At 45.2% G+C, this 16,782-nt stretch overlaps 1 protein-coding gene across 3 annotated transcripts in view; it reads left to right on the forward strand.

Annotated features, from left to right (window-relative positions):
- Positions 1 to 16,782, forward strand: part of Rgs6 (regulator of G protein signaling 6) — a 515,794-nt gene that overhangs the window by 446,234 nt on the left and 52,778 nt on the right. For all 3 annotated transcript variants that reach the window (XM_059279351.1, XM_059279350.1, XM_059279349.1), the window contains exon 12: positions 3,696 to 3,806. In XM_059279351.1, coding sequence (XP_059135334.1) covers positions 3,696 to 3,806 — 111 coding nt within the window. The remainder of the gene's footprint in view (positions 1 to 3,695; positions 3,807 to 16,782) is intronic.

Consider the following 16,782-nt stretch of genomic DNA (forward strand, 5'->3'; position numbering starts at 1 on the left):
ACCATGGGGAATCCTTCTTAGGGGGTCAAATGCTACACCACCAGAGAAGGCAGCACCAAAGAGCATCTCCCAGCCCACTCACTGAGTGAGCCCGAGCAGACTGTTTATATAGCCCTGGGTTTGGACCAGTCACAGCCATTTGTTTGGGCCAATCGGAATCTTGCATCTTAGCACCATTCATAATCATTGAAGCTTCTTGTGTTTTGAACCAAACGACTTTACCTCTTAGCAATAATTGGTAATTAGTCTTTCCACCAAGGGAAGCACTCTTCCTCTTCCTTGGGCCAAAGTGGAAATGGGTGCAGGGTCACCTAGAGTTCACAAATGTTTCTGATAACCAAAAGTCTGGCACAAACTGTTTCAAGCAGCCCTGGCTTGAAAGACCCTTTAAGATCCAGGGTAGTCAGCTGTGATCTTTTCACAATTATCGGAAACCATCCATAGGGTGTATAAAATGGAGGATGCCGGAGTGAAAGAGCAGTCCAGCCAGCTGTTAGGCTCGGTCAGCCCTTTTGCTCAGGGTAGCAGGGGGAGTCCACAGCTGCTAACTAGGAACCCAGGTTACCCCAGCCTTCGTGTATGCCTGCAATATCAACTTAAAGAGTGTCTGATTAACACTGGCCATGATTTAACAGTGCTTGAGCAGGGCCTAACACCCATCCAGTGCCCAGGAAGGAGTGGACCCTTCATCTGTCTTAAACTCAAGCTTAACAAATTGACAGATTAATGGGTTCAACACATTTTCCCGAGAAAGAAAATCTATGAAGTTGAGAACCATAATCCACAGGCCTTCATTTCTCTATTTGTAAATATTTGAATTTTTCAATTGGGCAGTGAATATAGATATTATTCCTTACAATATTTATTTGTATGGTTGGTCGGTTGGTTGGTTGGTTTTGAGATAGGGTCTTTCTAAATAGCCCAGGCTAGCCTCCGATTTACAACCTTCTGCCTCGTTCTCCCAAGTATTGGGATTATACACAACTAGTTCTTAGCCTTTTGTACCTTTGCTAGCTTGTGATATTTCAGAGTTTGGTCAAAAAGGAAATGGGGAAGAATGAAGAGCACTGTAATCTACATGCTGGAGCAGAAGTGGGGTTGACAATGAGCCAGTTGACCTAACAGATCTCATACTGTTCACGGGGAGGGGTGAGGACCATGGAAGGCAAGAGTGAGCCACAAGCTGACAGCAACCAAACAAGTCAGTCTGCCTCTGGAGACTTCTGTCCCTGGATCACCTGCTCCCCTGGGAACTGCTCTCTCCCTACTCTCTGGAGAAACTGAGTCACATAACCTCAGACCTCAGGTACACTCGACATCACTGAGGCCTAGTGAAGACAAGAGAATCAGTAGACGTTCTATTTCCTGAACTGTGGGGCTTCTGGGTCGGGGAGGGGTGACTCCCCACCCCTCACTGTAACAGTGGAAGAACTGACAAAAATACTATCTGGCTCACGAAGCCTCAAACATTTACAACGTGGACCTTACAGGAATGTCTTGCTAAAGTGCTTAGAGAAGTGTAAATGTCCTCAGGGGAAAGACTCTATCTCCATTTCAGAGCTGTAACAAAAAGACAAGCAGGCCGGCTGGGACCTGGCCACGATGCCTACCTGTTTACAGACTCTGTCCACATGCACACCCAGCCTCCAAGCAGGTTCGTGGACTTGACTCTTCAGTACAAATGGATGTCCAAAGATTTTTTTTCCAGATCCTCAAGGAAAGCCCCAGACTGAAGGGACATCATTGACACATGCAAACATAAGGAGGGGGCTTGGAGAGCCAAAAACAGCTCAACTAACAGAAGAAATATTTGATAAATACGGAGAATTAGTGACCTTTGATATAGGAGAGGACATTTCATTGATAAAACAAGAATCTTGGTACTATGATCAGAGTAAAGTCTTGAGAGCGTGTCTACCTACATTTTAAATACATAACTAGATAGGGCAAAAGACACTCAAACAAAATGAAATATTAAAGGAAAAATTGGAATCATAGTTCAGGCTGTTCGTGTGTTAATAAAAATTGTCGTGTTGAACAAGAAAATTGGGAGAAATTAAGAGTATTAAAATAGCAAAGAAATAAAATTTATGGGGATATTTTAAAATTTATTTCACATTGTGCTCAACATAATGAATAAAATAACAGGCCACCATGGAACTGCAGAGCACTTTAGCAACGAAGTAGAGACCTTAATCCACACAGAGAGAAACTGACAGAATGACAACAGGCCACGTGGACCCAGCGTTCTCAAGAGTGACACCGGAGGCCAAAAATATAGAGTAATGCCTTCAGAATTCTGAAGGAGGGTGACTTTCAACGTAGTGACCTACGCCACCACCATCGGTCAGACACTGAGATTGACAGGAGCGTTTCTTTTTAGGCCTCCAGTACTCAAATATTTAACTCTCACGAACCTTTGTTAGAAAGCTGAAGAGTAAAGCCAAGGGCCAGAAATGGAATCCATGGAACAAGGACTCAAGGTCTAAGTGAAGAGAGCCCCGAGGTGATGGTTTTGTGTCAGGTCCACATAGAAGCAGGGGGACTCAGGGCTGCAGAAGAGGACACCTTCTGGAGGCAGGGGAAAGCCTGATGGAGTATCTAATACAAGATGTGGGGGGAAAAGTCTATTTCTAGATGTGTTACCGATTTGTTAAAACACTGGGAAAGAGTAGGGCGCTGCTCAGCTGAGCAGCCGGCAATTTTAGCCAGTTAATAATCTGGACACTGACTTAACAACCACGGTTGGAGGAGTTCACCCGGAAGCTCATAGAAGGCGGGCAGTGGGGGTGCTAGGGGCCAAAGAGTAGAAGTCAATCCTTGTCTAAAATGAATAAATCAAGAGCAGTTATAAAAGCACATGCTTGCAGTCAAATGCTAGAAGAGGGGAAAGAGAGAGGCAGATGCCTCTGTGAGAAAAGATGGGGGAAACAGCCAAGGCTACTGCTCCACCACCCCCACCCCCACACACATATGATCACTTAGTATTGTGTGATAGGCAGTTAGGTTTACTGGGCTTATCACATATACACATGTATTTATGTGTGTGTGTATACCTGTTCCCACATACACACATACACACCACACATACACACACACACACACACACACACATACACACACACACCCCCTACCCTTCATATTGTCAAGACAGCCAGCATTGCCCCTGGGCATTTTCTATTTTCTATATACATGTCAGCTAGTCAAATCTATTAGGTTGCAATTATACCTAGAAAAGCTAAGTCACTTTCGAGACTAAACCTATGTGAAGTCGTGGTCAGGTGGGATTTAAAAGTCTATTCGGCAAGTGAATCATTTGTTTGGGAATTCTGGTAGAGCCGTGGAATTCCCTGTGGACTCTGCTTCTTCTTGAAAGCCATAATCTTTGGAGGTTGGGTATCACATCCATGAGGTGGGACCTCTGTATCAGTAAGCCTGACATAAGCAGGGGTGGGGGGCGTATCGAGGTTCTGAAAAAGAGTTAAGTGGTGGGAAAGGACATCAGTGTGTGTACTAAAACCTATGGCAATGGAGAAAACTGACATTTTTAACAGGAAGGGAATAGGACAACTGAGAGCAGCTGGGCTAGTGAGAAACGGGAGTGGGGTTTTCCTCAGAACACCATTGCTGGTGTGGGACAGAACTGAGTGCTTTCCTAGGAAATCAGTTCTTCTTTGCCTTGCTTCCTCCTACAGCTTAATCGCTTACACAGAGCAGTATGTGGAGTATGACCCTTTCATAACGCCAGCAGAGCCGTCTAATCCTTGGATCAGCGATGACATCACTTTATGGGACATAGAGATGAGGTAAATAATAATAATGATGATGATGATATTTGGGAGTGGGGGGATGTTGGGAAAAAATCCATAATCTCATGCTATTACCTTATTCCCTGTTTTAATTTGAATAAGACCAGAAGAGAAAAGGCCCGAGTACCCTCCGTACTGACACCGGTTTGCTCCAGGTCCCTTCCTCCTTGCAGCTTCGGTTTGCACACGGGTCCTTTGTGGCTTCTCTCTGGCCTCTCTCTGGACCTCTGTATGTCATGGTACAGCTCCTCGCCATTTCCTAGCTCTGGCTGCTGGGAGGGAAGACTCTGCTGCCTCAACTTGTCCCCTTCCTTTCTGATCGCAACAACCCTAGCCAGTCCCTCTCTGCACTGCTCTTATCTCACAGCGCTCCCATCAAACCCCCTCAGCTGCCAACACTATTCTCACTGCAGAACAGATGGGGAAACTGAGGCAGAGCAGAGTTGGTGAACTTGCCCAAGGATGCACAGTTGGAATGCAGCAGCATTGAGGCTGGAGCCCAGGCAGAGGGCTCCCGAGCTGTGGCTGGCCTCACACTGGTCTTCTGAGGTCACAGGCATCACTGGTTCCATCAGCGCATGGCTCTGCCCTAGGAGGGGGAGCAAATGTGTTGACATAACAGCTGAGGGGAACTTGGAGCACAGTCAAAATTCCATGACGTGAAGGGACAGTTCTGTGTGGCACCCCTGCAGCTCTGTTCTCAGATTTCTTCTTTCACTCTCCATGACCGAAGTGTTCTCTTTCTCTTTTGTGCTCTGGCTGTTACCTTTCTCAGAAGTGGAAAACCCCGGTAACAGTTAATGAAGTCATAGATGCTTACTATAAAAAGCTTAACCTATCCCGATGTGCATACAGAAAAAAACTCCTCCCTCCCTCCAGCCTGCCTTCCAGGAAGAGTCTCTGGTTCCCACACTGCACCAGGATGCCCAGGGCACCAAGAGGACTCCCAGGGTGCATACACCCCTGATGGAAACTCCAAGACATCTGACAAGTCAGATATCATGTACACTACTGGCTTAGGTTGATTCAATGTGAGGATCAGACCACATCCCGTCCTTTTTAATGTTCAAATCTAGGTCTTCAGAGGAGTTTTGTGATTCAAAAGCTATGCTGCACAGAAATCAATATGGACTAGGAAATGAAGGTGGCCACAGTCCTGCCAGATCCAGTTTGAGAAAATGTGCAGTGTGTAACATGCATACATAGGGATTGTCTTAGTTAGGATTAATATTGAGGTGATGAAATATCATGACCAAAAATAACTTGAGGAGGAAAGAGTCTATTTTGCTTACACTTCCAGGAAACAGTCCATCAATGAGGGAAGTCAGGGCAGGAACTCAAACAGGACAGGAACCTGGAGACAGGAGCTGATGGAGAGGCCGTGGAGGAGAACTGCTTACTGGCTTGCTCCCCCTGGCTTGCTCAGTCTGCTTTCTAATAGAACCCAGGACCACCAGCCCAGGGATGGCATCACTCACAATGGGCTGGGCCCTCCTCTGTCAACCACTGGTTAAGAAAACACTTTACAGGCTTCTGTACAGCCCAATCTATGGTGGCAATTTCTCAGTTGAGGTTCCCTCTTCCCAGATGACTCTTGCTTCTGTTAAGTTGACATAAAAACTAGCCAGGAGAGGGGTTAAGAATGAGATAAAGACTTTTTTTCCTTTAATGTATGTGCATTTCATATAGTTGCTGTCGCTAGGAAACAAGTACATGTTAAGTTGACCGGTCCCAACCTTAGATAAACAAAAATGTTAGGTGTTTCTTTGGGCTCAGGGAGACTATAAAACTCACTGAGACCTTAGGGGTGTCGTGAACTCAGAACATTTGAGAGGCTCCGAATTAGTGACTATCTCTTTAAATTTTTTATACATAGAAAATATTCTCATCTCTAGTGTAATTATGTTCATTTTATATATATGCTATTTTAATTAGCAATTTATATATATATATATATATATATATATATATATGCACATACAGATCTACCTTATCCTTTTTAATATCTGTATAATATCCCCAGGCATGAATGAAGTAAAATTTATTTAACCAATCCCTGGGCCGTAACTATTTAACTCACGTCTATTTCTGCAATATAAATAACAAATCAAGGAACATCCCTACACTCCAGTCTAATTAGTTTTCTACTATAAATTTTCCAGAAGTGGAGTTACTTGGAATGGAATGCATATTTTCATTTTAGCTCAGGTGCTAGATTTTCCTAAACAAAACCGATCCCCCCTTTTCCATGCCTTCGGTTTAAAGGTACCCACCTCCCACATCCTTGTCAGCCCTGGCATTAGCAACCTTTCTATCTCTGTAAACCTAATAGGTTGAACCAATTCTCATTTTCTTTCTGTTTCTTCACTGGTGTAGAAATATCTTAATTGAGGGTCTGTCATGTGGTTAGCAGAGATTCATTCTTTTGTGACTTTCCAGTCTCCTGTCCCTTCCTGTCCCCCAGTAGTGGCTTGGCTTTGCGTATTGGGACACAAAAGTCCCATTTGCTTTGGCTTGTCTTTTTTTCCAATTCCTCCCTTCTTTTTTTATTTCTTTTCCTCTTCCTCAACTTTTTATTTTCTTATCAACTTTTTCATTACCTCTTCAAATTCTAGTTTCTATTATAGCCATAGTTATATTTTAGTTCTTTTTTTTTTTTGGTTTAAAAGTTCACTAATTCATAACAGGGCATGTGTGTAATGGAAAATACAAGTTTCCCTCTGCGGTATCCCCAGAGGTATATTAACATGATGTATTTTAAACCAACATTCTGAATTTATGTTTCTATCAACATTACAAGAACAAATAGTGTGCAAATGGACATCTACTTTTAAAATTCTGTTTCTGATGTGACCATTATTAGTTACTCTTCTGTTGCTGTGATGAAACACCATGACAGGGCAACTTTTAAGGGAGGGTTGATTTGGGCTGCGGTTCCATAGGGTTAGCAGTCCACCACCATCCTGAGAAAGTGGCAGCCATGGGCGGCAGGCATGGCGGCTGCAGCAGCAATCTGAGAGTTCACATTGTGAACCCCAAGCGGGAAGTAGAGAGTAAAAAGTGGGAGTAGGCAAGGCCTTCAGCTCTTAAGGCCTGCCTCCGAGGGCATAGTTCCTCAGCAAGGCCTTGGGGGGATCCTAAGTCTTCTCAGAGACCACCACCTACTGGGACCAAGTGTACAAATGCCTGAGACTGTGGGGAACATTTCTTATTCAAACTGCTACACGGGGATAGTCTCTTCCAGTCTGACCCAAGAATTTAAAACTTTCATTTTCAATATCTCATGGTGTCTTTTTTCCTCCTCCTCCTCCTCCTCCTCCTCCTCCTCCTCCTCCTCCTCCTCCTGTTCCCAATTGCTTTAATTACTGCTTCTGTGTTTTCCGCATTAGTCTCTCTTGGTTTTAACTGTATAGGTACATTTTGATTAATATTTCTAAAGTTTTTTCAATTTACTCTTTAAAAATTCTCTCTCTCTCTCTCTCTCTCTCTCTCTCTCTCTCTCTCTCGCTCTCGCTCTCGCTCTCGCTCTCGCTCTCGCTCTCGCTCTCTCATCCTTCGGTAGGAACTCTAGACCCCTGGGGTAGAGTTATCAAATTCTTAAGAGGTCTCCCTGTGTTACTCAAATGATTTTTGTCTTTTTGATTTTGTTTTGTTTTGTATTGGTTTTGTTTTGTTTTTATTTCTCCTTATGCTCTTGACACTCTGTCATCAGTGGTGGCACCATACTCTAGTCTCACTGTTTTTATCAGAGTCTGGTCAGCATCCCTACACACACACACACACACACACACACACACACACACACACACACACACACACACACACACACATGCATGCACACGCACACACACATACACTTTCCCTAACAAGCTGCTTCCATTATGTGGAACCTGTTGTGTACTTCAGAGTTTCTTCCGTGTGCTCCTGTCTAACATCTACCCCGCTGCTCTGTTGACGTCCTGCTGCTCAGAGCTCCAAGGCTCTTGCTCTGGTCTCTTCCACAGCTCTGCTGAAGTTGTGGACTGTCCTCCACCAGCTTTATTACAAGTCCCATTCATTTCGGAACCTCCCCCCCCCCCCCCCCCGAAATGCCTGGACCTCACCATCCGCCTGACGAACATGTCTTTGTCTCCACATATTATGATTGGAGTTAAAACCACAAACAACAAATGAACAAAATCCATTCTTCTGAGCTTCAGGGCCTTGCCTATTCAGTCTTTCTGAGCCATTTGCCCCTCCTAGCTGGCTTTCCTTCTCACTCAAGCCTTCCCAAGCATGGTGACCAACTAGTGTAGTAACATGGCTGTCCCATTCCTCCAGTTGTCATGTCACACCGCCCTAGTTCACTTCTAAAGAGGACCCATGATTTGCTTTATCATCCGGTCTTCTAACTGGCACAAAACAGGCATCCAAAAGTATAGGTTGGGTGGGTGGTAGGTGACTGAGTTATTTCGTCTTTGGTCATTTCACTGACAGCTGGGAAAAGAAGAAAGCTAAGTGCCCAAAGCTAATTCACAATGATAAAACGAATCTTCTCACTTGTCCCTAACTAGAAAAAGAAGCACATATCACTGGGGATATGGTAGCCGCTTTGCCACTTGATTTATCTCAAACTATTCAGCGTTCTATCCTCCACACAATGCTGCCTGTCCTCCAATACGTGGTCTAGTTCTGCTGTTATTGTTCAAACTTCTACCCTAAGCTAATGTCTAGCCTAGGAAAAGATACAGCCACAGTCTTATCTACCCAAACAAGTGGAACTCTATAGACACAGGTGAAAATGAAGCCCTAATTCTCCGGGCAGAATGTCTGAACTCACTCAGAGGCTTACAGAGCTGTCAGAAGAAATGCGGAGCATGGGATCAGTGCTGACATCACACTTCAGCCTCACGATGGTCCCTGTCTATACAGTAAAGCCCGAAGGTGACCAAGAAAATAACCGAAAGTCAATGTTTTTCTGTTCCACCTTAATTCAGCCCATAGGGATTGAGACCTACTTTGCACTGTGTTCTGAGTAAGAAATCCCCTGGATAAAAATCTAACAAAGTCAATAAAACCTGCCATCTAACCACCTGGCACCAGAATTCCTCCTTGCTTGGCAAAGGGCATTCAGCCACCTGGGGCATAAATCACGCCCTGTGGGCAAGGCTTTGGCAGACTCAGGCAACAGAGGAAAGGGTTCAGCTGTGCCCAGGGAGAAAGTGAGATGAGTCTGTTTTCCGTCCCTCAGAGAGAAAAAATGAAGGGTGGGGATGAGGCGGGGGGGGGGGGGATGAGGCAGGGCAAGATTCGGAGCCAGGGAAATTCTAGTAGCCAGTGACAACGGTCTTTTCAAAAGCAGGAACACTAACTAAGCATGTTAGCTTCCAGGAGAGGCCATACGTGCCCTCTTCTCAAGGCCTCAAGTATCATCCATGTCTTCTGTCTTCCCAGACATCATGTGAACATGGCGGAGGAGACGAAGCCATGTGTGAGCAAATAGCTCTGGGGATATCCTTTTGCTCATCTGTACCGGGCTTTAGACTCCTTCTGGGCTACAGAGAACTCCAAGCTGACTTAGTTTGAGCTCCAGGCATGAGGACATGAGAGGAAATGCTTGGAGTCCACAAAAATGAAGAACACATTGTGTCTGCTGCAGGGTGGACACAGACCGTGCAGTGAGGGGCATAAAAATGGGCAAAACAATGTAAGATGTAATACAAATAGCAGGGAATTGTTCCCTTCTCAGTCTCAGATAAGATATTAGATCTAAAAGTCTAAGAACGAGAAAGGGTATAATCAGGGCAGGTGGGGAGGGGTGATAATAGGCTACTGTCTTAAATCATGGCAAACTCCATCTGATGGAGATTCTGAGAAGTCAACTTTCATTAAAGAAAATAATAATAGCGAGGGCTTAGCACTGAGGAGCAGTTAGCCAAAAGTCACTAGACCATAGCTGGGGAGAATTTACTCATCTAAACGTTATCAGAAAGGTGTCATAGGGAGGCCTAAGGAACTAACTAGTTCTGGTGGTAACATTCCTTGGAGGGGCAACCTCATGAAACTGATGTGGCCTGCAGAATTGTGGTAAGCCATTCTTCCCTCCATGGGGAAGGTTTAAGGCTCCATGTCTCCTGAGTATCAGGCATGTGAGCAACGCTTACATAGAGCCTGGTTCATTCTACTTGGGTGAAGTCATCCCAGTCAAACTGACCATCCTTAAGAGACAGAGCCTGTTCCTGAGTTGCTGGTATGCAGCTATTGGGCAGAACTATTAAGTTCCTTAAAAAAAATTAGATTTATTTATTTTATTTTATGCATATGAGTGTTTTGCCTGTGAGTATGTATGTGTGCCATGTGCATGCCTGGTGCCTGTAGAGACCAGAAGAGGGCACTGGATACCCTGGAACTGGAGTTACAGATGCTTGTGAACCACCAAGTAGGTGCTAGGAACTAAACCCTGGTCCCCTACAAGAGCAAAAAGTACTGTTAACCACTGAGCCATCTCCTCACCCCCCTCAAGCTCCTTTCTTAAAGTAGTCAATTCCCAAACATGGCCTCATTGGTGGCTTCCCTTGTTGTGTGCATATGCTGATCCTTATGTCAAGAGAAGGCATTTGTTTTCATATGCAGAGGCCTTGATGCCTTATTTGGCCAACTGGCAAAGTGACACTCTGAGAGGCAGCCATAAAGAGTCCCAGTAGTTTCTGAACATTTGCTCTTAAGTCTTTGAAATTGTCTACCATGCTGGGAGAAGTTCAAACCATTGAGGGAGCCATGTGGGGTCACTCTAGCCAACCCGCGGTTGAGTTATTGACCAACGGCCAGTGTCAGCTGCCACAGGCGCCATTTGGACATCCAGCCCCATCCAATCCTTAGATGACCCTTTAAGCCACCTTGCAAATACAGCTCTGAGTGACCACAGGTGAGGGGGGGCACAGTCAAGCCCAGACAAAGTGAGCATGGTGAAAGGGAGCAATGAATGGGTACAGGCTGGGCTACACCCCATTGGAGTATCCAAGACCTTTCTGTTGTTCTCGGGGTGGTGAATAAATAAATATTGTTTCTTCACAGCCTGGCCCTAAGATGGGGTCATTAGATATGCCTTCCTGGGAGGACTGGCCCTTGCTTTATAATTTTCTGATAACTTATCTTAATCCATTCAGGCTGTCAAACAAAAATGCAGTGGACTGTGTGTCACTTACACATGAAAGAAATTTGGTTCTCATTGTTCTGAGAACTGAGACTGTAAGGATCAAGGCAGCAGTGTGTTGGTGTCTGAGAAAGGCCTGGATCATGGTCTGGTCAAGGTGTGTGGTGGTTTGAAAGAAAATGGCCCCCAAAGGGAGTGACACTAATGGGAGGCGTGGCCTTATTGGAGGAAGTGTGTCACTGTGGGGGCGGGCTTTGAAGGTTCATACATGTTCAAGTCATGCCCAGTGAGACAGTTCACTTCTTGTTGCCTGCAAGATGTAGAGATCTCAGCTCCTTCTCCAGCACCATGTCTGCCTGCATGCCGCCATGCCCCACCCTGACAATAATGGACTAAACCTCTGAAACTGTAAACAAGTCACCCCAATTAAATGTTTTCCCTTATAAGAGTTTGCCATGGTCATGGTGTCTCGTCACAGCAAGAAAAACCCTAACTAAGATAAGGTCACTATTATCTCATTGCTTAGGAGGCTGAGGTAGAAGGATCACAAGTTTGACTTGGCTACAGCATGAATTTCATATCTTGCCTTTGTGTTCTCTTATGGCAACAAGGTGAGAGCTCTGGGGTTTGTTGATAAGGACACTAACCTCATTCCTCTTGGCTCAACAACTTCCCAAGGCCCAAGCCCTTAAAAATGTCAAGATGAATTTTGGAGAGACAAAAATTTTAGTCCATACCATTTTACACCTGCCCCCCCCCCGCCCAGTTTATAAACTCTACTATGTAAAATGCATCTAATCTGCCCCAGTATCCCCAGCAGTCTTGCTGTAACGTCAGCTTTAAAGTACCATCCAAATAAGATGAGGGTGAGTTAAGACACACGTCATCTCCAGCCGAAGTCCCTTCCAGCTGTGAAGCCAACGAGGCACATTATTTCCAAACTCCAATGACGGGAAGGTTAAGACAGACGTTTCCATCCCAATAAGAGAAGAAGTGGGAAACAAGAACAATAGGGCAAAGTTAAGGCTTTAATCCAAGACTAATTCTCTTTGTCTTGGTGCTGTGCCTGTCAGACCCACACTGAGACAATCAACTGACTCACTGAGGCAGCGAACCCACCTCCACAGCTCTTCGGCTTTTCTGGGCCCATGTTCTGTTTTCTACGCCCATTTGGGTGACAGCATCATTCACAGCTCAGTGAATGTCCTCTCTCTGCCACGTCTTTGCAGCTTTCCCGGGCTGGACCACTACCCTGCAGTTCTGCCATGGAGGCTTGTCCCAGTAGCTCCACTGGTTCCAGTCCACCTATCCTGGAAGTGCCAGGCGTGGCATCCCGAACTGCATGAACTGGAAAGATGGCTACACCTATTGAAACTGTCCCATCCCCAGGTCCCCATGGTTGCAGCAGTCTGAGCCTATAATGGGAGTCACAGGCCTAGTTGCCTCTGAATCATCTTCCTATTGTCCCCCAGAATAGCCCCTGGCTTTTGTCTGGATGACTGAGCCCTACCCTGTCCTTGTAACAGGCGTTGGCCACACCAGTCACAGTCTCTTTTTTGTTGTGTTGTTTGCTTTTTTTGTCAGAACACAAATAAGCCAGGAATTTTCTCGATCCTTATTTAGGTTCTCGTTCCTTTTGGCTAACAATTCTGTCTTTAGCTCACTCCTCTCTCTTTATGTACTACTAAAAGCAGTTAGGAAGATTCAAAGCCTCTCCTTCAACCATGGCTTAGAAACTTCCTTGGATGAATATGTAGAATCATTGCTAGCACACAAACAGAGTTCAGCCAGTCTCTGTCACTTTATTCATTTATTTGTTTGTTTATTTGTTTGTTTTGGTTTTTCAAGACAGGGTTTCTCTGTGTAGCTTTGCGCCTTTCCTGGAACTCACTTGGTAGCCCAGGCTGGCCTCGAACAAACAGAGATCCGCCTGCCTCTGCCTCCCGAGTGCTGGGATTAAAGGCGTGCGCCACCACCGCCCGGCTCTCTGCCACTCTATAACAAGAACCTAATGTCCTCACGTTCATCTGAGACTTGTCAGCACGGCCTTCATCATTCATTACGCTCCATTCAGAATGACTTAAGCATTATCAAAGAAAAAAGGGGGTTTCTCTTCAGCTTTTCTGTTTGTTTTCTCAACACACACACACACACACACACACACACACACACACACACATTCACCTTTTATGGGTCCATTCTTGGCAAACATGTTAAACTTCCTCTGGTCTGTCTTTACCACCCTTTCCCATTTTTAAGTATGTGTTACGGCAGCATTCCACTCTTGGTACCAATTTTTGCATCAGCCCATTAGGGTGGCTGAAGAAAACCACCACATGTGTGACTTAAAAACACCATATATTGCTGGGCAGTGGTGGCACACACCTTTAATCCCAGCACTCGGGAGGCAGAGGCAGGCGGATCTTTGTGAGTTCGAGGCCAGCCTGGGCTACAGAGCAAGATCCAGGACAGGCACCAAAGCTACACAGAGAAACCCTGTCTCAAAAGAAACATAGATAGATAGATAGATAGATAGATAGATAGATAGATAGATAGATAGATAGATAGATAGACAGACAGACAGACAGACAGACAGACAGACAGACAGATAGATAGATAGATAGATAGATAGATAGATAGATAGATAGATAGATACCATGTATTTACTTCTCATGGTTCAGGAGACTGGAAGAGCAAAGCACCTGGAGATTCACTGTATGATTGACAGTCCTCTTACTGAATCATTGATGGCCAGCTTCTTGCTGCATCCTTACATGGTGGCAGGGTGAGGGGGTTCTCTGGGTCTTTCCTAAGAACACTAATTCCATTTATGAACCGATCACCTCCATGGGCCCTGCATCCAGACACATCACATTGGCAGTGAGAATTTCAACATTCAAATCTAAGGAAGGAGGCAAACAATCATTGATAACACATCTCGAGTCTTTTGAAGACAGCTTACAGCTTTTCTCAAGCCTGCTTTAGACATCAAATGAGGAACAGGAAGGCAAAGTAGTGTGGGGAACGAGAAAGAATGGATGTTGGAGACAGACACATTGGACGTCCGAGTCTAGATTGTTGTTACATGCATCTCTGCGGTCTTTTGAACATGGAGTATTGATCTACCTCCTGGCTTGTACTGGAGTTCAAAGAGACACTAGAAGTAGAGTAAGGAAAACTCCTTGCCTTTCCTTCACACCATGTAGGTCCTGCTGGAAGAGCATGTTCCTACATAGTTGTGTAGGCTGGTTTATGAAATAAGCTAGAGTTATTTGGGAAGTGGGAACCCTAATTGAGAAGATGTCCCCACCAGATAGGTCTGTCAGAAAATGTGTGAACCAACATAATCTAGACCATCCCTCATTGAGACTCTTTTCTGGTGATTCTAAGTTGTGTCAAGTTGAAATTAAAACTATCACACCTGAGGAAGGACATCAAGAAATTTCATTTTTTTTAAAATTATTTTATAAACGGAAAATACCATTCAGTGGTAGCCATGAGTTCAGATCTGTTCTTGAACCTTAAAATAGGTGATGTTGGGAATACCCAAGAGGTGAAGGAAAGGGGTAAAGGAGATGTTGTACACAAGAGGCTTTCAACAGAGCAGAGCCCCAAATGGGCAGGAGAGCCTGTGTGGAGGGCAAGTTACAGAAATGTACTAGGAATGGCAGGTAACTGAGAAGACTTGGGAAACTGGATTGAACAGGGTCAACTTAAGATCTGTGTCCTCCCTAGAACCCCCAAGATCTGATCTATTTGGAAATAGTATAATAGATATAATTAATATGACTGAGATCATCCTGGAGTCGGGCAGGCCCCTTGTCTATATAGCTGGTGCCTTTGAAAGAGAAGAAGCAGATGCAGACACGCACATGAAGAGGGAATGGGGAGAGACTCGGAAACACAGATGATATGGGGGTGATTCAGCAGTATGTCTGTAGCCAAGGATTGTAGCACCAGGACTTGAGGGAAAGACATGGAAAGATTTTCCTCTAAAGCCCTCAGAGCAAGCATGGTTCTGCTAACAGCCTGGGTCTGGCTTTCCAGCAGCTGGAACTGTAAGGCCAAACACTTCTGATGTTGGAAGGCAGCTGTGTTAAGACGTTATTATGGCTACCATAGACTACCCCAGGGTAGTCTCTCTCCAGACCTTCTCATTTGTGCTAAAGGGTGGTGATCCTTTACCTTTGGGGAGCATCTCTGACTTCTGTGCGAGTCCTCTCTCCAATTCTGTACCTACAGAGGCATTCCAAGGTTTCTGACACACCCCCAGGCTGCCCTTTTCCCAACCCTGCCGCCACCACGGAATCTGGTGGGGTGAGCATGAGCTCACCGCCTGTCATCAGAAAGTGATGGCGGTGGTGGTAAGTGTGCATCCATGAGACAGTTGTTAAAAAGACTGAGTCACTCTACACAAGTCTCTGGGCACAGCCTTTGATGAGGACACAGCTACCGCCAGCCCGTCTACAGAACCTTGAATCATTCATTGCCTGGTAAAGAACAGATTATGTGTCTGTCCCAGCATGACCCTGGAGGAAGAATATTTCTACAGATCCTGGGGACTTAAATTTGCTGATAGTCTCAACTCCAGGTGACTGTCTCCACAACCAGGACGTTTGATCCTTGGAAAGTTACCAACTTTGGTTAATTGTGTGGTTTGTCTCCAAGAGAATCCAGGATCCGTTGTCACGTCTTATTGTAAAAAGCCCAGCCTGATACTTTGCAAGAGATCACTTATGGAGGAATTTTCCATTGCCTAACCTGGTAGATTTAGCCTTCTATCATGACACTACTGAGCTATGCCTGGGAATGCAAAGTCATTCTGCAAGAGCCTCCCTGATCCCCTCATAGAAGACAACTGCCCTAGACATAGAAGACACTGGTTTGAATGGCTTACATCTAGACCGTATATCAGGTACCACAGCCCCTGGCCACAGATAACTATTTAAATTTAAACTTTAATTACTTTAATTTTAAATCTGACTTCAGGTCATCAGCCATACTGGTGCTTCACCGGCCCTCAGTGCGTGAGTGGATGGTGGCCCCAAGCCTGCAAAGCACGAACGTAAAATGGCTCTTCCTGCTCAGGCTGGGAATTACTCGCTTTTTAAGCACTTCAGTGCACTAGTTCTCTTCTGAGAGAAACATGGAGACTACGTCAACTCTATAATAAGAAAAACCCATGATCTTATATACTTACTGTTAGGGATTATCAAGAGCCTATCTGTCTCTAAAAGGAAAAAAACTGTCTAGACCAGGGGTTCACAAGTGTTGTTACTAGGTCTCTGGGGACCCTTGTGAAACTGGAGCTTCTGGTTCAGCAGCTCCTGCAGACCACACCTTGAGTCGGGATGGGGGTGGGGAGGGAGAGGGAGGTTCCCGCATGTGGCTTGTGAAGTTGGAGCTATTGTCTCATGAAGGGTCAGCCAATGGACTTCAGGAGGGGAGAGAGAATCTGAAGGAGTTATTGTAGGGGTTCAGCATCGGAGGAATATGACCAATCCCACTTATTCCATGTGGGTGTGAGGTTGCAGGGCAGAGATGAGCTCAAAGCTGAAGGCTGTGCTCTGGAGCCACACAGCTAGAATGGATTCTTGATTCCCTCACTTCCCAGCTACGAGTCTCAAGACAAGTGATAACTAGACCTCGGTCTCCCTATCCGGAAAATGGAAACAGCCCTAGCATTCTTCACAGAGCAGCTATAAGGACTCAGCCCATTGGCAGGTAGATGTAAAGTGCCTAGAATGATGTCTAGTACACTACAAATACTGTGTAGTGGTCAAAGCCACGGGCAAAGGCAGCATGCTGTTTCCAAGCAAGTGAATGTGATTTATTCTAGTT

This window comes from Peromyscus eremicus, chromosome 14 (assembly GCF_949786415.1).
Source record: "Peromyscus eremicus chromosome 14, PerEre_H2_v1, whole genome shotgun sequence".
NCBI classification, from domain to species: domain Eukaryota; kingdom Metazoa; phylum Chordata; class Mammalia; order Rodentia; family Cricetidae; genus Peromyscus; species Peromyscus eremicus.